Here is a 23,205-nt window from a genome sequence, read left to right as displayed (position 1 = left end):
TCCATCTTTCCCAACATCAGGGTCTTTTCCAAGGAGTCTTCTCTTCTCATGAGGTGGCCAAAGTATTGGAGCCTCAGCTTCAGGATCTGTCCTTCCAGTGAGCACTCAGGGCTGATTTCCTTCAGAATGGATCGGTTTGATCTTCTTGCAGTCCATGGGACTCTCAAGAGTCTTCTCCAGCACCATAATTCAAAAGCATCCATTCTTCGGCGATCAGCCTTCTTTATGGTCCAGCTCTCACTTCCATGCATCACTACTGGGAAAACCATAGCTTTTACTATACGGACCTTGTTGGCAAGGTGGTGTCTCTGCTTATTAAGATGCTGTCTAGGTTTGTCATTGCTTTTCTCCCAAGAAGCAGGAATCTTTTAATTTTGTGGCTGCTGTCACCATCTGCAGATGCCATCAAGTATTAACCACCAACTCTCACTTGACTCTTTTTTTAAAACCTTGTGACCTTGGATGTACTAAAGATTAAAGACAGAGTGAAACCTGCTGGTACCATAACATAGAGGAGCTTTTCTTAAAAAAACAAACCAGGTGCATTTTGCCATCTGGGCCGGCTTATCTCTCCTACGCACATCATACCCGATCAGCCAGTCGGAGGATTTGAAGAAGTTCCCATCTGCATCTTGCTTCCCTCTCTTCTCCAGTTGAAGGGAAAAGGTGCAAGTGGGGAGAGGGGGGGAGCAGAAGAGATTTCTTCTATGTGATAGTTGCACAAGGAGCTTGATTGACAGGTGCCTGGCTTAACCTTGAGCTTTAACTGATGGCTTTGCAACAGTGCAAGTAGAAATACGACGTTCAGAAATGTCCTGTCTCTCTTCTTTCTCTCCCCACTCCCAAATGAAAAAGAGATTCTGGTGGTAATGAATAGAAGAGTTACCCTTTATTTGTTTGTTTGTGGGGGGGGGTGTAATTTTGCAGCTGTATTCACCTCCCCAAAAAACATGTAGTTCATTTTCATAGAACTTAGAGTGCCCACATTTGGGACAGTGATTCCTAAGGTTTTTCAGGGCACCGCTCCCTTGGTTCCATAAACTCAGGCCCAGCACTCTTTCTCTATATATAGCATTACTCAGAATAGACATTTGCATGACCCACTAATGAAGATAATAACAATCAAACTCAAAATACATTTGTACCTCAGTTTTCGAACGTAATCCATTCCAGAAAACTGTTCGACTTACAAAATGTTCGAAAACTGAAGCATGCATTTCCAGAAGCATTTATGTCCAGAAAACTCAATATGGAAGCCGCGTGGCACGTTCAGCTTCCAAAAAGCATTCAAAAACCGGAGAAGCTACTTCTGAGTTTTCGGCGTTTGAAAGCCAAAATGTTTGACTTCCAAGTCGTTCAAAAACCAAGGTACCACTGTACTAACAAAGAATTCAGAATCCCATTAAAACTATTTAGTTCAATAAAACAAAACTGATGAACTTGGACCAGTGGAACCAACTTTTCAAAGTCTGATAGTCGTTTACACCTTCATTGCTGCCATGCTTTCCCCTTGCCTCTTAGCCCCTCCTTAGGTAATCTGACAGCTTCCAGGAGTCACAGGTGAGAGCTGAGTGCAGGTTGGGGACCAAAGGTGGACAAGCTACCCCAGAAGGAGCATGACGACAATCCCCATAGACCCCTGGAAATGGCTTTCACTAGATGGCTAAACCAGATGAAGGTAGCCGATGGGTCTCAAACCCTCAGTGAGTTAGGGACTTCCCTTGCATGCAAAGACAGGATCCCATGGATTGAGCAGAAGAAGAAGAGGAGGAGTTTGGATTTGATATCCTGCCTTTCACTCCCCTTCAGGAGTCTCAAAGTGGCTAACATTCTCCTTTCCCTTCTTCCGACACAACAAACACTCTGTGAGGTGAGTGGGGCTGAGAGACTTCAGAGAAGTGTGACTGGCCCAAGGTCACCCAGCAGCTGCATGTGGAGGAGCGGGGAAGCGAACCCAGTTCACCAGATTACAAGACTACCGCTCTTAACCACTACAGCACACTGGCTCTCAAGGTGAGACCATCCTGCACGTGCTACAAAGGGCCAGATGGGTCTCGTCAACCTGGGAAGGCAGTGTGGGATGTATCTGTTGGGATACTGCCGGGGAGACGGGGGCATCAGGCAGGCATCAAACAGGCCCCCAGCTGGCTCCACCCACCGGCTGGCAGCCGGTCTCCCTTGGAACAGCATCAACTAGCGACACGAGCCTCAGATACGTTTAGAGACCCGTGCGCGCTCTATCAGCAGAGTGTGTAAATCATCTTGCAGCAGAAGAGGCAGACAGAGAAATGTGTAAGCATATTTACAGCATTTATTCAGCATAGTTCAGGAACAAAGGAAAACATGTCTGCTTCCCTTCGTCTCCAGCAAAACAGCAGTATAGCAAAAGCAACATACAATGGAAGTTCCCAGCAGGTGCTGGAAGTAAACAGGCATGTGATACACAACAGTCATGCCTGGCCCTTTTAAGGTGGAATGGAACTATATCCTAACAGTATCTTCACTGTAGCAATCAAATACAACATTTCCTGTTTCCTAGAGTGGACACACAGGGGAATGTTCCTCCAGACAGGGAGGACTTCCTGTCATACCTGCCCTGGGGCATCCTCCCCGTGTGTGACCAGGTAGATGGGCATGACCCTAGCACACCCTATAAAGGAACGAGACACGCAGCTCTCTTCCTCTTTTGCTACTTTTCTTTTGCCATCTTCCTCTCTGTCGGCTCTCAGCCAACAGCACATGGGCTCAGCCCTCACAAAGGATGAACCCACATTTTCTCTGTAACTGTAACTACAAGCTAAAGCCTGCCTTCCGGACCATACTGTGAACTGAACGTAAGTCAACTTCACCATTACTTTTAAAAGAAAACTGTTGTATCATTATTGGTTTTTTTTTAAAAAAAATATTTATTAAGAGTTTAAAGATTACAAAAAGAAAGAAAAAGAATTAAACAAATCAATATAATACAATACAATACAAAAACAAAAACACTACATAAAACATTGAATTAACAAAACAAAACAAGAACAATTAAAAACACTTCCAATATTTTCAATCTTATCTTTCATTCACTTGTTTCATTGACTTCCTCACACCTCCCTTTTTGTATTCCACTTCAATTAACTGTTTCAGCAATTCCTTTCCATCTTCCTCTGTTTTCTGTCCTGTAATTAATCTTAACATATTCTAACCTTGTTTTTTCCCTCTAATACATTAACAATCTATCCGTACCTAATTCCTTATAACATTTCTGCCAAAGCCATATAACTTCATTCCACCATTTTTCTAAAGCTCATTAATTTTACAATATTTCTGTAAATAATCTTTAATTTTTTTCCAATCTTCTTCCACCGACTCTTCTGCCTGGTCTCGGATTCTGCCAGTCATTTCCACCAATTCCATATAGTCCATCAACTTCATCTGCCATTCTGCCCGGGTTGGTAAATCTTGTGTCTTCCAATACTTCGCAATGAGTATTCTTACTGCTGCTTTGGCATACATAAAGAAAGTTCTATACTTCTTTGGCACCAATTGGCCGACCATGCCCAGGAGAAAGGCCTCTGGTTTCTTCAGAAAGGTATATTTAAATACCTTTTTCATTTCATTATAAATCATCTCCCAGAATGTCTTAATCCTTGGGCATGTCCACCAAAGGTGAAAGAATGTACCTTCAGTCTCATTACATTTCCAACATTTATTTTCGGGCAAATGGTAAATTTTTGCAAGCTTGACTGGTGTCATGTACCACCTGTAAATCATTTTCATAAAATTCTCTTTTAGGGCATTACATGCCTGTATCATTATTGTTTTTAAGAGGGAACTAAAGGGAAATTTACTAGGAACAATCCGATCTGGACAAGCCGGACTGGATTGCTCAACTTATATGGTTCTAATGAATGCATCAACTAGCTTCCTGCAATGTACAAGGGAATGTGCTCTGCTACTAGCTCACTAGCATGAGTGAGGAAGGTAATATTTAATCAATATATCCTGTCCTACCATCCTCAACATTCTCACAGGCAGCCGATCAAGGAGAAGGAAAACTCTGATCCTAAACTTCTGCCTTGCAGGATGTCTTCAGGAGAAGAAAAGGCAAAGGAGTAAAACCTACACAAATCTGGAGTAGCGTCTCAAGACAGTTAATAATAATAATAATAATAATAATAATAATAATAATTTATTATTTGTACCCCGCCCATCTGGCTGGGTTTCCCCAGCCACTCTGGGCGGCTTCCAACAATGATGAAAAATACACTAAAATGTCACATATTAAAAACTTCCCTGAACAGGGCTGCCTTCAGATGTCTTCTGAATGTCAGGTAGTTGTTTATCACTTTGACATCTGATGGGAGGGCGTTCCACAGGGCGGGCGCCACTACCGAGAAGGCCCTCTGCCTGATTCCCTGTAACTTGGCCTCTCACAGTGAGGGAACCACCAGAAGGCCCTCGAAGCTGGACCTCAGTGTCCGGGCAGAACGATGGGGGAGGAGACGCTCCTTCAGATATACTGGACCGAGGCCGTTTAGGGCTTTAAAGGTCAGCACCAACAGTTTGAATTGTGCTAGGAAACGTACTGGGAGCCAATGTAGGTCTTTCAAGACTGGTGTTATATGGTCTCGGCGGCCGCTCCCAGTCACCAGTCTAGCTGCCGCGTTCTGGATTAGTTGTAGTTTCCGAGTCACCTTCAAAGGTAGCCCCACGTAGAGTGCATTGCAGTAGTCCAAGCGGGAGATAACCAGAGCATGCACCACTCTGGCGAGACAGTCTGCAGGCAGATAGGGTCTCAGCCTACGTACCAGGTGGAGCTGGTACACAGCTGCCCTGGATACAGATTTGACCTGTGCCTCCATGGACAGCTGTGAGTCCAGAATGATTCCCAGGCTGCGCATCTGGTCCTTCAGGGGCACAGTTACCCCATTCAGGACCAGGGAATCCTCCACACCTGCCCGCCTCCTGTCCCCCCAAAACAGTATTTCTGTCTTGTCAGGATTCAACCTCAATCTGTTAGCCACCATCCATACTCCAACCGCCTCCAGACACTCACACAGGACCTTCACCGCCTTCACTGGTTCTGATTTAAAAGAAAGGTAGAGCTGGGTATGAGGTAGAGGTAGAGGATGAAGCCTTGTACGTGGTGTGCTAGGAAGACATGGAAACACCCCACAAGCAAATTGGGATGAATGCTCATTATGCTATACCCACTCAGAACAAATGCTTGATAAAGACCATACATAGTCTGACCACCACATGCACTTTGTGCAAGCAAAGATGGATGGATGCTGAATAAACAGATTGTCTGCAGGAGCCTTAACTAGTTTCAATAGAAATGACAGCTCCTCATATTCAGCAAATGGTAATTATCAAGGAGTTCCAGGAAAGGATGCGCTGTGCGCTAATTTGCACTCCCTCCCTCCTTGCTTAGGGTCTTGGATAAACTGCAAGAGACGAGGAACAGCCCGGGTGTCTCCATCTGCCTCCCAGCTTGGCTTAGCTCCCTGCACAAAGCTTGTACAGTCGGTCTTTGTAGTGGGGCCGGGGTGGGATTGCGCCTGGAAAGAATTGTGTTGACATGTGGTGGTGAGAAATTGTGCTGATAAGAAATGGCCTTATAGAAGTGCACTCTGTAGTGTGGGGAGGGAGGAGGAGGAGGAGGAGAGAGAGGGGGGGTACTGATCAGAGCCAGAGCAAAGGGACAAAATAGCCACAAGGGAAAGCCTTTGTAATGGTCAAGTTTGAGAATGGATCAAAGGTTCTGCCCCCAGCTGGTTTTGAAATACAGCAGAAATGCACACACAAGCATCTTATTAAAATATAGAGGACTGAAATCAGCCTCGTTATTGATGATATTTAGATCCTGCCTTTTCATTAAAGAGCTTTGAGTGTAGGACATACTGTATTTTTTGCTCCATAAGGCGCACCTGACCATAAGGCGCATCTAGCTTTTAGAGGGGGAAATCAAGGGAAAAAAATTATTTAAAGGGAGCGCTGAGCAGAGCCTGTATGCATCCCAGGCTCTGCTCAGCGCTCCCTTTCATGAGCCGCGTGGAGTGTGTGTGCGGCACTTGCAGACTTTTCCCCAAGGAGGGAGAAGCCCCAAAGTGCCACACACACACTCCGCGCAGCTCTTTAAAGGGAGCAGGGCTCTTGGGGACTTTTGCGGGAGGTGGGGGAAGGGACACAGCCACGCTCTGTCCCCTCCCTCAAAAGCCAAGGATAGCCGCGCGAAGCCTCCGCAGGGCAGCGGGATGAAGGTTCCCCACTGCCCTGTGGAGGCTTTGCGCCGCTAAAACAGCTAGAGGGAGCGCTGCACAGTGCTCTCTCTAGCTGTTCTGGCTTCTGGCAGACCACCCTTTGCACCTCAGTTTTCGAACGTTTCGGAAGTCAAACGGTCTTCTGAAACAGATTACGTTTGAAAACCGAGGTTCCACTGTATTATTAGACAGAGCCAAAACATTTGCATTTGTGCAGGTGGTTTGGATTGTGCTCCTTGGTGCATATTTCAGATCTTTTCAGCAAACCAAGAGCAGTGATAGGGGTTCCGCGATGAACCGCCGACAATTAAACCCTGGAAGAACCATAAAACAAGATCCCATTGTGCCCTCTGTACGTCAGGTGCTGGTTTTTCACACACGTACACAAAATGTTACAATTACATCTGAGGGACAACCGCATCTCAAAGCAGGTGTGAACAATTATGCCATTAGACACATGCACACTGCAAAAAAAAAAAAACAACCCACACACACAAAAATCTTGGAACAGAAGGGACTCAGCAGGTATTAATCCTGGGATACAAAGGGAATTACTCTGCATTCTGTATGGGACGCTTCATCTCCTTACAGACTCAGTTAAGTAGCATTAATACAAATATTCATTTGTCAATGGTAATTTTACAGATGGGAGAGCTCCTAACAGATGGCCTTTCTTTCTCCCCCCACCCACCCAAGAGCAGTGTAGCCAGGGACAGGTGCCAATAGAGGAGGAAGTCCCGTGTCCTTCCTATTTCCTGAGCTGAAGGCATCCTCTGCTGTGTCCTCTATTCCCCCAGCATCTGTGGCGGCTGGCAGGTACGATGGCAGCAGCCCCATGGAAGACGTGCCGCCATGTTGATTCCGGAGAGCTAAGCTCCGTATAGATGGGAACTCTTGCAGAGTTGGCATTGTGCTTCCAGAGACTGATTCGGAGGTCTCCCCCTGAGATAATTGCCGTCTGAAAGGGCTAATGCCGAGGGAATCCAGGGAGCCCGCGTCTTCCTCGGCGTCGTAAAAGCCGGAAGAAAATTGGCTTAATTTCGCCAGGGTGTCCCCGCAAAAGAAGCTTGCCGTTGTTCTGAAATGTTGCCATAGATACCGCCAACAAAGCACTCTGCGTGAAATAAAACGAGGGGAAATGTAGGGAAATGAAGACACCTGAACCGTTGCGTTCCCTTTGTTGTGCCACAGGCTTGGCAGACAAACGCAACCCTGCCACCCCCAGCCCCCCAAGAGATATTCATAGAAGTGAAGCTAGGTTGAAAGAGGACTTGCTTCTGATGGTATGCAATGCAAACTCGGCCCCTTCTTACTTCTGGTTAATAAGGTTTTGCCGTTGTATCACAAAACCTCCTTGATCAAAAGCAACCACGACACAAAATACATTTGTGTGTGCTTCACAGACAGTGATCCCCCACTCTCAAACCAGTTTCAACTCAATGAAAAGCTCTTTGTTGGTCCACAGACATTGCGACATTTTTTCTTCCAGTGATGAAAGCTCTTCTGCTCAGTGAGCAGACCGTAGACACCCAAGAACATCGCAACTGGATGCAACTGCAGAATACTTGCAACCCACTAGCCCAATTCAAATGCAACGCTAAACCATAAGTTTTGCATTGCGTGGCAAGGTCCCAACCACCACCACCACCACCCCTCCCCCCCGGAGGTTGAATAAAGACACTTGACACCAGTATTTTAGGTTAATGGGCTAAAAAAAGGCCACAACTTTATTGGCTTTAGATTGTGAGTGGTACAGTCATACCTCGGATTGAAGGAGCTTCGGGATAAGCATTTTCGGGTTGCGCTCTGTGGTGACCCGAAAGTAACGGAGCGTGTTACTTCCGGGCTTCACCACTCGCACATGCGCAGACGTTCAAAGTGACATCACGCGCATGCATGGAAGCAGCGAATCGCGACCCGCACACGCACCGACGCAGGTTGCATTCGCTTCAGGGTGCAAACAGGGCTCCGGAACGGATCCCATTTGCATCCAGAGGTACCACTGTATTGGCTTAGGCATTGGACCTAACTGACTATATCTGACTCCTGCCCATCATGCAGGGAGTCTGGGAAGGGTTAACCATCAGTAGGGGGGGTCCTGCTGATGCACATCAATTAGGAACTCCCCCAGGGTCACCACTAGGGGTTGTGCCTTAGGCCCTAGCCTCCCCAGGCTTCGGACAGGGCCACACACCCCAGAATCCTTTAACGGAGTACCCTTCAATGTGCGGGGCGCTACCTCCCCACCTCTCTCCTCCAGCAATATTCCAATGCCTAACCGCCAAACCTTACAAAGTTATGACGATTTGCTACGAGGTAGGCGAAAACCAAATGGCCCGTGCCAATTTGCCAAGTGGGAAAAGTCCTACCAGGCCCCTCAACGGCGACCAACCGAAGTCCATAGCAAGGTCAAGAGATGAAAAACCTAAAGGGCAGGAGGGTGGGAAAACCGGAGCAGCTGGAAGCGCGAAAAGGGGAGAGCTCCGTGATGCGCCCTGCTTAAATCAAGCAGGCCACACCCCCAGACCAATCGGATTGGTCACCTGGCAGTGACGCAGCTGGGAATTCCCCCCCAATTGTGCGGGGCTGACCACACGCACGTGGAGGGGTCGTGAGAGCCTGCAACCCCACCTCCTCCTTAAGGCGGAAGTGGCTTTATGGGAACGGGAACAGGTTGTTTCAACTGCGGTCTGCTGAAACAAGCCAGGATTAGAAACCGTAGCTTGATCTTGGCTTGCTTTAATAAGCTATACTTGAATCTAACACAAATTGGTCCAGTCGTGACATAAAGACAAACTGTGGTTAGTCTGAGGGAACAAGTGCTTATGGTCTCCTCTAGGCCTTACAAGAAGAGGAGTTGGGCGAAGGTGTTTTCCTGAATCTCAAGCCAACCTCATTACACTAATGGCGTAAAATTTGCCTTTTTAAATTTGTCCCCTAAATTGTCGCACTTTAGTGGTTAGCTGCTCAGAAACTGCTAGAAATGACAACTTTTCATACCGTGCCTTTATAGGTATTTCCAATACCTAGAAATTAATATTCTTGCAGCTGTGAAGAAAAATCCAGCTAAAGTTTTACTTTTCCCATGATTGTTCTGGTTGTCCCGAATATTAATTGATTCACCCTCTCTTCGTGCTCTATTTACATTTTTTATTTTTATTTTAAATAGGTTTTTTTCAGGGTCTGAAATCAACTTGCAAACAGTTCAGTAGTGGCAGGAAGAAAGCTATGCAGAAGCAGTCTGGGTCCAGTATGAGGAAACACAGTTTGAATCTATGAGAAAGGGACACAGCTCCACGTGCTGGATAATCGGAGCCTTTTCTTTTTCTTTTCTTTTTCCTTTCTGTTGCCAAAGGCAGCTCCATAACCGCGAGGGCTTGGATGATGAACAAAATGAAATGAAAGTAGCAGTTTATGGCGTTCAGATTTTGTAAATGGGGCATGCTATAAATTGGGGGACAGATTTTTTTTTCCCAGGGCAGCAGCAAACTAAACACAGTCCTAAAGACAATGGATGAATTTTATTTGCCCTGCCTTAACACAAAGAATTAGCATACTTTAAGCACAACAAAAAGTGTAGCCAATCAATTTTTTAGCTAGCTTCCCGTTCTATAGAAAAACTCATTATGCCTAATTAGGCCTAGGACTAAATTAGGACTAAGTAAATAAATAAGAAAAAGTACGATAAGAAAAGTTAGGAAATATGATTATAACTGTGATATGGTTTTATGAAATAATATTGGAAACTGCTATATATAATTACTAAGAAATTCAGATGGAAGAGATTAGAGGAAGTCAAGTAATATGTTTAAGAAGATGGATTTTAATTAATTAATTAAGTTTTAGTTTACGAGGTGATTGGATGTATTTTATGTTTTATATTCTTTCTTCTTTTTCTTTTCATTTTCCTTTTTTCTTTTATTATTGTTTATTCTCTCTTTTGTTATGTTTTTGTATGAAAAATAATAAATATTATTGGGCGGGGGGGGGGGACAAAACTCATTATGCCAAAGGACTACATATATGACAAGCCCACGAAACTGCCATTCTGAAATGCATGTCTTTCCCCCCTGCTCTTCCAGCTCCCGCTATTGTTGTACCCCCAAAGAGGATTCACAATGTAACTGGAGCCCAAGTCTACCTGTCTTGTGAAGTGAAAGCAGTCCCAACACCCATCATCACCTGGAAGAAGGTATGTGAAAGATGCCAAGTGTTTTATGGGGTAGAGATCTAGAGCTGAGCCAGCCTTGTTTCTGATGTTAGATGCTGAAGCTTCTGTCATTTTGAGAAATGATACATAATGAGTTGGGGGGAAAATGTTCAAATTAACTTTTATTTTTTTTAAAAAAACAGAGGCTTTTTTATTAGGAGTTGTAGGTGCTGATATTCCAAGGGAGAGGGAAAGACTTTTCATGTATGCAACAGCAGCCACACAGATGTTACCAGCCCAGAGATGGAGTGAAGATAAAGTCCCAACCAGAGAAAAATGGCAAATTAAACTGTTGGGACTATGCCGAAATGGCAAAACTGACCGGAAACTAAGGAACGCAGGAACCAAGAAGACCAAAACTTTAACAAAGAATGGGGGGAATTTGTAATTTATATTGGAGACCACTGTAAGCAGATGAAAACATTAGCAGGATTGTATTAACACTTGTAATGTAGCAATTACTGCGGAGATAATGGAGTTGTATAAAATATGGACTATTGAAAATGATGCAGCAGAAAAGGTTAGGACTCATGGAAGGGGAGATGGGAAGTCTAGATATTTGGAGGAATCTTTAAATGTGGATGGTTATATTGTTACAATTTTATATTTGTAAAATCAATTTATTATAGAAGATGAAGCTTCACTTTCAGGTAGAGCCAGTGATCTGGAAACTGATATATAGGCTGTTGTCCTCTCCAGATCTTGGTTTTCCTACAACTAACTTCACCCAACCTGGTGCCCTCCAGGTATTTGAACTACATCTCCCATCAGCCTCTACCAAAACATCTGGAGGGCACTAGCTTAAGGAAGGCTGTTCTCATAACCAAGAAGTTCAGATGGCCTAGATGTTTACATCAAATTTAGAATCATAGAATTGTAGAGTTGGAACCACAAGGATCATCTGGTCCAACCCCCTGCAGTGCAGGAATCTTTTAGCCAACATGGGGCTCAAACCCATAACCCTGAGATTAAGTCTCCTGCTCTACCAAACAAGCTTGAAGTGGTATAACAGCACCACTCAAGGTTGCTTACAATACTAGCAATAGGAACCAGGGGATTCAAATATCAGGAGTTCAGCCCTATACTCATGTAGGACCCTGGCAGAGACACATGCCCGACTGGCGTGTTCTCTCCCTCCTGGTCAATCATTCGGGAGCTTCAAAAGCTTTCTTTAGCCCGAACATCACAGCGACTGATGCCAACAGACACCGGCACACTTAGGGATCTGCAGAGTCTTCGCAGCTTGCGTGACAGACCTCAGCAACTCAGCATTTTGGCTAATCTACTTTATTTACATATCAACACACACGGAGCACTGCAACATGGCTCCCTCTCTCTCTAGCATCAGACAGCAAAGAGAAAAAGAACAAAGGACAATAGTCCCATTTCACGGAACACAGTGACACAAACATCCTGTCTCCGTCACTTCCCACACTGTGGAGTCAAAACATACACCGTCATGTGATAGACAAAAACCCCTTGACTGCAATTACGGGCAGGAATTCTAACATCAAATGCAAAAACAGCATCCAATTTTATGGCCCAGGAAATGTCCGGGAAAACTGGAGGGTTTCGTGGAGGGTGGGGTTCACAATCGGATCTGAGCTTAAAGCCTGTGTCTAGTGTGTTTTCACCTTGCTAAAACTCTGCAGGTCACCGAGTCCCCAAAGGGAGTAAAGCTCTTAGAGGAACTTCCTGGAGACAGAGTCAACATGGCAGTGCAGGTCCGAGGCGGTCCTTCAAAACATGAGAGCACAGGCTGGGTTTTGGTAAGTTCCCATTGCACTATATAGTTCAAGAGTGCCCCTCCGTACAGTAGATTCCCTCATTGCGAGAAGTGAGGTTACAGGGAACCAGACAGAGGGCCTTCTCGGTAGTGGCACCCGCCCTGCAGAACGCCCTCCCTTCAGATGTGAAGGAAATAAGCAGCTATCTTCTCTTTAAAAGACATCTAAAGGCAGCCCTGTTTAGGGAAGTTTTAAATATTTAATGCTTTATTGTTTTTAACACTTGATTGGAAGCCACCCAGAGTGGCTGGGGAAACTCAGCCAGATTGTTGTTGTTGTTGTAGTGGAGCAGCATTGCTGAACAACAAATAGTGCAGGATGATATGTGGACTATCCGGTATAAATCCATTATTATTGCATCAATGTTGCAGAATATCCCTGGGGAAAAACCATCAGTCTTCCCTTGTGGCAGCTGCCGTGAATTCTGAATCTATGAATTGTACAGACATGAACTAACCCTTTTGGTTGCTACGGTTCACCTTTTCTTCTTTGTGTGTCTGTCTCCCTTCCAGATTAACCCACTGACAAAAGAAGACGAGGGCATTTACCAGTGCCATGCTACAAACATGGTGGGAGAAACACAGGCAGAGGGGAATATTAAAGTCCTAGAGAAAAGCAAAAATAAGAGGGGTAATTTCCCAGCATCGGATGACATGAAGTAGCAAGGTAATATTGATGCTGCTAGTGCTCTTTGAGTCTAGGAGTGCCATTTTGAGACATTGTGTATGTCCAGCTTGGGTCATAGTCAGCACTGATTTGTACATGGTTTACAATGGTGTTCTTAACGGAAAGGTTCCTGCCCGGAGGAGCTTACAGTGTTAATTTCAACTCATGGAGAGAAAGGCAGAGGCATGAATACCAAGGAACTTCTAGAACAGCCTTAAAAATAAGCCTTCATAATAGTGCACTAAGAGGCTGGCAGCCAGTGTTTCTGTCCAAACGTGGGAAATCCCTACTCAGCAACTAGCATGTAAATACTAGTTAGCAAGCCAGTTTGGGAAAAGCCTTTTCTCAAACAAGCTAGTGGAATAAAGTACAGCAGATGGATGAGTTTCCTTTCCTCGGAGATTCATCCCTCTTCCCTCTCTCACCTGCTTGGAATTCTGCACTCACCTCCATGAAATTCCTGGTCTACTATCATGCTTCATTCCAATGTATTTAAGGGGTTTTTTTCCAGGACTGGGGGGTTAAGACAAAGGCTTCGTTTTTAAGCAGCTTAGTGTAGTTACGGACGACAGGTAAAAGGAATTGTAGAGGGATTCTTGGCCCAGAGATGGAAAGAAGATAAAGTCCCAACCAGAGAAGAATGGCAGATTAAGTTGATGGATTATGCCCAAAAAAAAGCTTAACGTTGGCTTACCCCCCTGAAAAAAGCTGGACAACTTTGACCTGAACCACTAAAAAAAGCTTGACAACTCTGAACTCCCCCCCCCAAAAAAAAAAACAACTGGTAGATGACTGCCATTTGTTTTTTCTGGGAGTAGATCACAGTCTCTTGGGAATTGGACACTTGTAGTTCAATGGGAATTTTGGACATAACGGAGATGTAAAAGATTTGGATTATTATAAAAGATGCAGGTGGAAATGATTTACAATAGTACCCACAAAAGGGAGGGGGGAAGTCCAGGAGATTCTTTGGAATCTTGCTTTTATGTTGTATGTTGAATATGTGATTGAAAAACTTTAATCTGAAAAACCAAATAAATAATTAAAAAATCGTAGAGGGATTCCATTTTGCTCATCATCCCATTTTCAACGCCCCTTGCAGGATAAAGTGTGTTGTGAGATGGTGTCAACAAGTTTGGCACCATCACACCTGAGGACATATCACACCTAGTTCAGGGGACCTCTCAGTCTGCTCCCCCCCCCCCCATGTACTTTAAGATCAGCTAAGGAAGCCGAGCTTAAAGTGTCTCTGCCTCTTGGCCGTCAAGCAAATGGGTGGATACAACAGTTGCACTCCATTCTCCTCCCATCTGTGGAACTTCCTTCCTAGAGAGGAGTGTTCATTATTGAGCTGCTTTCTACATGGTAAAATGTGGACATGTAGACAGGTTTTTCCCAATTTATTGCTGACAGCTTGGGGTTTTTTGTGACATGTTCTTTCAGGCGACAGACTTTGTCATTTAAATGTGATTTTATTGCAACTACTGCGTTTTCACAGTGCTGCAAGCTGCTTTGAAAGCCTTTTAAGGCTATCAAATGGGAGGGGGTTAATAAGGCTCAAAACAAGTCAGCAAGCGAGCATTGAGATTATTCTTTGAATGTAAATGCTCCAAAATCCAGAAGGATAGGGAAAGCGGTTTTCTTATTTGCACTGTTCCCACAATAGAGTGGATCATGTTGCTGGAAGTAGTATTCTCCAAGAGCAAAGATTCTTGTCATGCACGGAGTACTTCCATCTTCTAGGTACGCCTCCAGGCATGTCAGTATTTTGCAGGAGATCCATGCAGATGCTTTCGGTTTGCACAATTAAAGTGTCATGTGGCCCTAGCATAACATATCCACTTGAAAGAAAATCTCAAGAGTTAATCCCTACCACAAAATACTGACAGCCTGGAGACAATCTGAGAGAGAAAGCAATCAGAAAATGGGTTAAAAGAAGTGAATAGTAGTACTTGCTTTTCTACAATTTCCGTAGCAATGTGGCCCTCTTAATTTGGCCAAAGTAACTTTCAAAGTGGATTTTGCTGCACAACCTTTGGGTGGAGATTAGTAGTCTTAATGCATCACCAGATGATCTCACTCAATAACTGTCTTTTCCCCTCCATCCCTTCCTTCTAGAATGAAGTGATCTGACTACCTCTGAGGGAATCAGAGCCAAGCAGACTAGAAACCCATGGAATAGTGATTTGCTTTCTTAACTTGCTGAAGACTAGAAGATACCATTTTGATATTCTTATTGATTAATGGTGCAATTTGCACACCTTTTTCTTAGAGTGTCTGACTAATACTGGGCATGTAGTGAATGATGTAATAAATGCTCAATAAAAGCATGGTTGGCTTTTTACACTCTTAATTTTTTTCTCTCTTTGTACTGCAGCTCAGATGTAGTTCTAGCATAGCACCCGAGCACCCTCTCCTCGTCTCACTGGCTTCTCACTGCAATTTACTATAAAAGACAAATCTCAACAGTAGAACTATAATACTTGTATCTTTGAAAGTAAACCCAAAGGAAGACTATTTGTTGTTGTCTTGACTTCTGGCAGTGCATTGTCAGTTGTCTTTGTTTAATCTTTAAATAAGAAAAGGATTGCGACCTTTCCCCTCATTGTCCATACTCCCATGCCTTTAACCTATCATGCATAATTTAAGCAAGGCAGAAGAGTGGGGCAGGCAAAAAATAAATAAATGTAATCCTACATACACTTAACTAGGAATAAGTCCCATTGAATTCCATGGAGCGTACTTCCACGTAAGCATAGGATTCTGCTGTGACACTGCTACAAACTTTCAGGCAAATTCAGTCATTCTGGTAGCATTCTGGTGGGCCAAAACAGCATCTTCAGATGCTTAAACGGAAGACATTTTTCATTCTCAGCATTAGTCTGCATGAGAAATGTAGGCATAGCTTTCCTTCCCAAGATAGTGATTACTTACAAGGTGCAATTTTCTAGCAGATCTGTGATTTCTCTCCTTCCAACGCCTCAAAAGAGAAGATTCATTCCTGATCAAAGAAATCTACACTAATCTGCATGACCGACAGCTGAAATAGCTATTTAAAAACAGCCACACTAGATTTTTGCGAAGAAAAAGCTACTGGCTGCTGACACCTGGTGGCTACTTTCATACACTGCAATTTCTTTTCTCCGTTAAGGAGAGCAATTGACATGGTACATCATTGATTTTTAACTCGCTTATAGTAAATCTGGCATCACTGACTATTTGATATGGGGAAAGGAAGACTCACTAATAAGACTGCCAGCCTGTTAATAGTTTCAAGGATTGCCTTGTGGAATCGAACCAAGATGAGCACTCTGTCTCCCAAGAGCCAGGTGCCTTTTTAAAGTATGCCTCTTCTGACTGTGGATGTTCCATTTAGGTATTCTGGCTGCTAATTGACCCATCTCCCAAGAGTTTGTCTAATCCTTTTAAAAAGCCATCTCAGGCCCCATCCATATGCTGCAAGCAATAGCATAGAAGCCACTGTGATATGGCTGTTCCCAATGGTGGTATGGGGAGTAATGCTGCCAGCCCTGTCACGCCTAACCCTAGCTCTAATTCATGAGCCTCATATTGATATAAATGGCTTCTTTTTGTCTGCCCAGAAACAACCTGCCAGTCAACTTCACTGCAGGATCCCAATCTCTAATTATGATGGGGATGAACTTAACTGCTTGTCACCATTTTCTGCTGCCTTCTTTCCAATGTCACCCTGATACATTAAGCAAAGAGGAAGAGTAGTCAGACCCAATTTTGGCACTACTTAGCATCAATTGGTTTTCAAATCTTTGCATTCTTTAAAGCCTAGAACATTATCCTCACTGTTCTTCATTCCTGTCTAGTCACACTAAGCTTCTACTATCCTCCTCGCATTATATGTGAAAAGACATTGGCAAAGGGAATAAAATTCTCTACAATGACTGTAATTGTAGAATGCCATGTTAGAACATATGCCACATTTTATTTCAGCCATTCAAGATTTAACCACCGAGATTGCACAGGATACAATGAGATACTCTGGTGATAACCATATCATTAACATTTCAGAGATAAGCTCTGTTCCAAAGAACTCTGTTTACAGGTAACAATTTTCCCAAATCGGTTGATATAATCTCTGAAGAACAATAAATTTGTACCAAACATAAAGAAACCGCATACTGACACATGTAAATAACGGTTATTGGCTTTCTCTCTTCAGCTCTTCTACAATCTTCCAAATATTTCAGTAGGAAAATGTCTGGATGCATTTGTCAGGATACAGCCTTTTCTTCGCAGCCCATTCAATCGGAGAGCAACCACTGTCCGCCTGGGTCTTCCATTCAGTGCGTCCTTTATGTTCTTTTGTTTTCATATGCTTTCCAGCTTCTTTAAAATGAATGGAGCTGAAGAAAGAAGCATACACCCATTTTTAAAGCCACCTAGGTTTGTAGTCATAACCACATGGCAGTGAATTCCATGAGTTAACTGTGCATTGGCACAGAATATGGTCACCCACATGCTAGAACAAATGAAGCTTCTGAACTATACATTAGTTCTACACTTGAGCATCTCCCAATATTCGCTGGTTGCTTCTGATACAGTTATTCCATAAAGCATTCCTATATACCTATTAGAGCATCTCTCCTCGAATACTCAATCTAGCCAATTACATTTTCATTCCTAGAAAATGTATCTATTATTCTAATATTCTCAATATATTTGCTCTTCCCTTCTCCAACTCAATCTATATATTAATTTCAAGCAACATACAGCTGCCCAACTCTTTTGTCTCACTGCTGTATTGATGGAATCTCCATTTCGCGTCCCAGCAAAAACAAGTGAGCTATTTGTACCTACCTACCATGAGTTGATGAAAAATAACTTCGTGTTTTGAATTTTCATATCTTAACACTGCAATTACAACTCTAGTGGGGAATCTCTGGCCTACAAGGCTGCTCTCATCACGTCTTGCCCACTATCTGGCTTCAGAGACCCAGAAAGAAAAAGGAGTCAAGCTAAGTGTGTGTGGCTCTAATGGGATTTTCATTCCTACTATTTCCAAAAATTCTTAGTAGAATTGAGCTTTGGGAGTTTTGAAGTTTGGAGACGCATCTGCCACATGAATTACATTCAGTCGCATCTTGGATCTACAAGGTGGAGTGAAAATCACGTCTCCAAGAAGTGGTGTGTCATAAAGGGAGCTCTCTTAAAACAGCAGTGGTTTGGTTTTCACACCATGCAACATTCCCTCTTGCATCCAGAAGGTTGCACAGACGTTCCACTTGCACTGCTGTGGAGCTAGTCATTTGTATGCCAGCACTTTATGGGGAACAATTTATGGGGAACACGTAATTTATTACACACCTTTAGGCACCAGGCAAAAACATTCCTCTTTAACCAGGCCTTTGGTTGATGTGATTTACATCCGATGCCCTTTTAAAATGTGTGGGGTTTTTTTTGGGGGGGGGGGTTTACTGGGTTATTTTTATTATGTATTTTGTGGTTTTATATATTGATTTTATTCTGTGAACCGCCTGAGACCCCTGGGTATAGGGTGATATAGAAATTCAATAAATAATAATAATAATAACACATAATCAAATGTCCTTTCCATTTAGGTACATCTGACCCCCACCTCTCTCCCTCCCAAAAAAACATGCAATGTTTCAAGTACATATTTTTCCAATTCAGAGATCTCAACAGAAGCACACCGTTGGTAAAGGTAAAGGGACCCCTGACCATTAGGTCCAGTCGTGGCCGACTCTGGGGTTGTGGCGCTCATCTCTTTATTGGCCGAGGGAGCCGGCGTACAGCTTCCGGGTCATGTGGCCAACATGACTAAGACACTTCTGGCGAACCAGAGCAGCGCACGGAAACGCCGTTTACCTTCCCGCCAGAGCGGTACCTATTTATCTACTTGCACTTTGACAAACTTTCGAACTGCTAGGTTGGCAGGAGCAGGGACCGAGCAACGGGAGCTCACCCCGTCGCGGGAATTCGAACCGCTGACCTTCTGATTGGCAAGTCCTAGGCTCTGTGGGTAGCTGCACCCAGTTGTGGCTCCTTGTGTGTGTGGGAAATGAGATGATAAAAAGGCCTTGGCTGGGCTGCTCTTTGGAACTCCCTCCCTAGCAGTGGCGTAGCGTGGGGGGGGGGGCGGCCGCAACATCTGGGGCTTATGGTTAGGGGGCGCAAATCCATGGGTTAGGGGGCGCAAATTACTTGCCTTGCCCCGGGTGCTGACAACCCACGCTACGCCACTGCTCCCTAGACAAACTAGGGCCGGCTGCTGCAGGCTTTGGCAGGCGCCAACCCTTCTTGGGCCGACCCTGCCCTCCGCTTGTCCCCACGGCGGCGTCTGGCGACGCCCGAGCCGGCCGGACCCCAAGGCCTCTCCCCCCTCGCTCGCTCGCTCGCCCGCCACTCACTGATGCGCAGCGCGACCACGTAGATGAGGAAGGTGCGCACGGAGGAGAGGACGTCCTCGCGCATCTTCCGCTTCAGCTCCTCCGGGTCCAGCTTGGGCCCCAGGCCCTCGATGCGGAACATGGCCTCCCGCACCACCGCGTCCCTCAGGCGTCGGCTGGGCGAGCGTCTCCCCTCCCGGCTCGGCTGGAGCGAAAGGCCGCTGGCTAGAACGCGCGCCGGAAAAAGGGCCTTCCTGTTCCCGCCCACCGCGGCTGCGCCGATTTCCTGTACGGGTGCCCGCTAGGGACAAACCTCCTTCCCCACGGTTGCCTAGTAATGCTCTCTTCGGGTCGCCGCTAGGGCCAAGCTTCGCTCCCCGTCGCTGCACCGCTCTCCTGTACGGGTCGCCGCTAGGGACAAGCTTCGTTCCCCGTCGCTGCACCGCTCTCCTGTACGGGTGCCCGCTAGGGACAAACCTCCTTCCCCACGGTTGCCTTGTGCCGTCTACGGGTCGCCGCTAGGGACAAGCTTCGTTCCCCGTCGCTGCACCGCTCTCCCGTATGGGTGCCCGCTAGGGACAAGCTTCCTTCCTTCCACCAGAACCGACCAAAGAATGGGAAAAGTAGTAGCTGCGTTACGAGCCATAAGAAGATGGAGCGATGCTACTTGAGTGCCCGTGGGATTTCTATTACTTCTTAGGTTTGCATGAAGGGCAGCCCTTAGCCGTGTCTACTTAGAAGTATTAAAAGCCCTATTAAATCCTAGGAAACAACATTTTGAATTGCGGTGACTCCGCTGAACAGCATTAATCGTCTTTTGGGAGACCGAAATTTAAATAAGGAATGGGGGAAACTTGTAATTTACCTTGAAAACCATTGAAACAGTTGAAATCGTTAGTAGGGTTGAAATAACACTTGTTGTTTAATGGTGAATTTTGGGTATAATGGAGATTACATAAAAGATTATTATAAAAGATGCAGGAGGAAATAATAATAATAATAATAACAATAATAATAATAATTTATTATTTATACCCCGCCCATCTGGCTGAGTTTCCCCAGCCACTCTGGGCGGCTTCCAATCAAGTGTTAAAAACAATACAGCATTAAATATTAAAAACTTCCCTAAACAGGGCTGCCTTCAGATGTCTTTTAAAGAGAAGATAGCTGCTTATTTCCTTCACAAATATCTAACAATAGGACCCACAAAGGAGAGGAGGAAAATCCAGGGGAGTGTGTGTGTGTGTAAGAAAGGGGAAACAAACTCCAAGCATTGGAGATGGGCAGTCAAGTTGTGCATCCATGACAGTGACCAGAGGGGGAATACCCACAGAGAAGAGACACTGGTTTGTCTGTAGCAGCGCAACCCCAGCTGCGACAAAACATGTTTCCCCCATATCCGACTCTACAGCCACAGCAGGCGCTGTAGATGTCTGGCAGTTTAACTTCACCCAAAAAGGTGCACTCTTCCACTGTCTCCCGAGACAAATGGATGTCAACCACGGATTATTGTGCCACTTTCAGCTGAACATTTGTAGTTGGAAAAGCAAAATGCAAATATTTAAATCACATCAGATCAAAGAGCGCTTGTTCTATGTTATGTTATGTTAACATACAGAATAAGTGAACAAGAAAAACATACATTTTAAAGAAGATTGGAAAACGTTTATTGAATATATCAGAAATTGTGTACAGCTGAAAACGCTGGCGGCATTAAGATAAATTCAACAGTGTAAATAAGTTTTGATGGATGCAATAATGGAATACTGAATGGTATATAGTTTTTGTCAAATATGCAGGGATTTGTAATATTTAAAATGAACCAGGGAAAGAAGAAGGGAAGTCATTAATATCTTAAGGATGTAAAATGAGTATTTTAAATTGCAAAACAGACGATTTAATAAAAATTGTGTTTGTGTGCTTGCTCTTGTTTTTTGTTTTTTAAAAGACTTTTGCCTTGCTCTTCTGGCTTCCAGAGCACCTTTCAAATATCAGTGGTGGTGAAGAAGAAGAATGAAGAACAGTTGTTTGCAAAGAAGAAGAAGAATGAGGCTTCATTGAGTATTTCCAATGGATGTCACACTAATCTTTTTCCATTTCTTAGCTGCATGGACTTTTAATTAATGGAGGACACCCATTTCCTAGTTCCTCAAACCTCTTTCCCCCTCCCTGGACAGGAAGTGAAAGCTTCTGACTGGGTGGGGTGGGGCAACACAAATGAAGAAACCCATGAATTGTGACTGGGTGAAAGTGTGTTCACTCTGCAAACACACAAAAAAGCAACGTCCTTCTAAACACGGCAGAAACTGCAAAGTCTTGCAGCTGGGGCACTCACAGATGTGTGTTTATTACAGCATAAACTTTCAAAGAGGGTTTTGTCAGATGCATCCTGCTCTGTTGTGGGAATTGTTTTATTTTCGGGACACTTCTCTGTGCTGTTGCCTTTCAGAGGGGAGGCAACAGGGGTAATTTGTCCAGGCCCTTGCACTTGTCAGGCACATCAACACTCCCACCAGAGGAGAAGATGAAGGGGAAAGGAGGCTCAGAGAAATCCAATACCTTCGTTTTCACTTCAGGCCTATTGTGTGTGCCTGCCTCCAAGGAGTAGAGATTGGTGACACAAGAATGGGCCTTTTCAGTGGTGGCCCCCCCATTTATGGAGTGCTCTCCCCAGGGTAATAAACTTATTTATTTCACCGTCATGAGCTGCTCTTAGGGGCCAGGCAAAACATTCAAATTCACACCAGCCTTTGGATCTTGATTTTAGAGGAGTACAGTAGAGCAGTATCTCTTCTTGTACATATTATTTGTGTATATTGGGCTGCTTTATCCTTGTTTATGTAAATTACATGGGGGGAGGAAGTACCTAATAAAAATTATTATTATTATTATTATTAGCTGAGCCTTCTAGAACTACCAGCAGTTGCAGATGTTCAGATGACGGCAAAAGCCACAGGTATGGTTTGTTTTTTTTACTATTCTGCATGGAAATAATTATTACGCTGCCAGCAGGGGTCGTTCTCTGTTAGATTTAAAATTAAGAGCATCTCATACTATCCTTTTTCTATGGTTCTTCACCCTGAACTGCCCTGGTGGAAATCAGATGTGTAATTCAAGCTGGGATGAAGTGGAGAAATTAGGGCAGGGAAAGTTTTCAGTATTCATGCAGACCCAGATTTCACATCGCTATGCTCTAAACATCCACTCCATCATCATCCTCTCTGCAACCTTAAGCTAGTTGTTGAAGCCCTTCAGAGCAGCTGGTTTCTGTACAAAACAGAAATTGATAAAATGCAACAGTCTGAGGCAGTGTGGTATAGTTGTTAGAGGGCTGAACAAGGACCTTGGGAGACTATAGAGTTCAAATTTCCACTTAGCAGGGAAGCTCAATGGGCCAGTCAGACTCACCCAAATGTACGTGTGGGTGTGGGTGTATCGTTGAGCAAATTATGCAATCCCTGGAGAAATGACATGGGCTGAAGGACCCTTGAATGAAGGCATTAGTCATCGATTTTCCATCTCTGTCTTTAATAGATTTAAATAATGAGACCAGATAGCTGTGATTATACACTAGTCAAATTAAGCCACCAAATAACATACTCATTTCCCCCAATGGCATGATGAATGGCTGCACTTACAATGCAGCTTAAAAGGTGGCAATCCTTTGCATGCTGTGTAAACGGACCTATTGTGTCTGCTTTGCTTTCATTATCATCACCACCAGCATTTTATTATCATTATCGCCATCTGGAAATGCAAAACCCACCTGTTTCCCAGGTCTGCCTCCATCCCTAGGCAAAGCACACAGGTTCCTTGGTAGGTGGAAAACAGGAAGGAAGAGGAACAGGTGTCAGGTGTGAGTGCAGAAGCCAGCCCCTGTGACCAATATGACTCTGCAGGTCTGGGGC

At 44.4% G+C, this 23,205-nt stretch overlaps 2 protein-coding genes across 2 annotated transcripts in view; one reads left to right on the top strand and one right to left on the bottom strand.

The window, feature by feature from the left end:
- IGFBPL1 (insulin like growth factor binding protein like 1) overlaps positions 1-15,257 on the top strand; it is a 39,017-nt gene extending 23,760 nt beyond the window's left edge. The window contains exons 2-5 of the mRNA XM_083719770.1: positions 10,334-10,443; positions 12,114-12,230; positions 12,761-12,914; positions 15,033-15,257. Coding sequence (XP_083575896.1) covers positions 10,334-10,443; positions 12,114-12,230; positions 12,761-12,910 — 377 coding nt within the window. The 3' untranslated portion in view covers positions 12,911-12,914; positions 15,033-15,257. The remainder of the gene's footprint in view (positions 1-10,333; positions 10,444-12,113; positions 12,231-12,760; positions 12,915-15,032) is intronic.
- A 1,595-nt stretch (positions 15,258-16,852) lies between these two features.
- TOMM5 (translocase of outer mitochondrial membrane 5) lies at positions 16,853-19,579 on the bottom strand. The gene is made up of 2 exons (XM_083720052.1): positions 19,319-19,579; positions 16,853-17,293 (listed from the first exon to the last, which is right to left on the bottom strand). The coding sequence occupies exons 1-2, from the start codon at positions 19,437-19,439 to the stop codon at positions 17,259-17,261; spliced, it is 156 nt and encodes a 51-aa protein (XP_083576178.1). The 5' UTR covers positions 19,440-19,579; the 3' UTR covers positions 16,853-17,258.
- Positions 19,580-23,205: the final 3,626 nt, after the last annotated feature.

This window comes from Podarcis gaigeae (genome assembly GCF_964106915.1).
Source record: "Podarcis gaigeae genome assembly, chromosome: 17".
NCBI classification, from domain to species: Eukaryota; Metazoa; Chordata; class Lepidosauria; order Squamata; family Lacertidae; genus Podarcis; species Podarcis gaigeae.
Note: the sequence above shows the minus strand (reverse complement) of the source record. Positions and strands in the feature narration are given on the sequence as shown.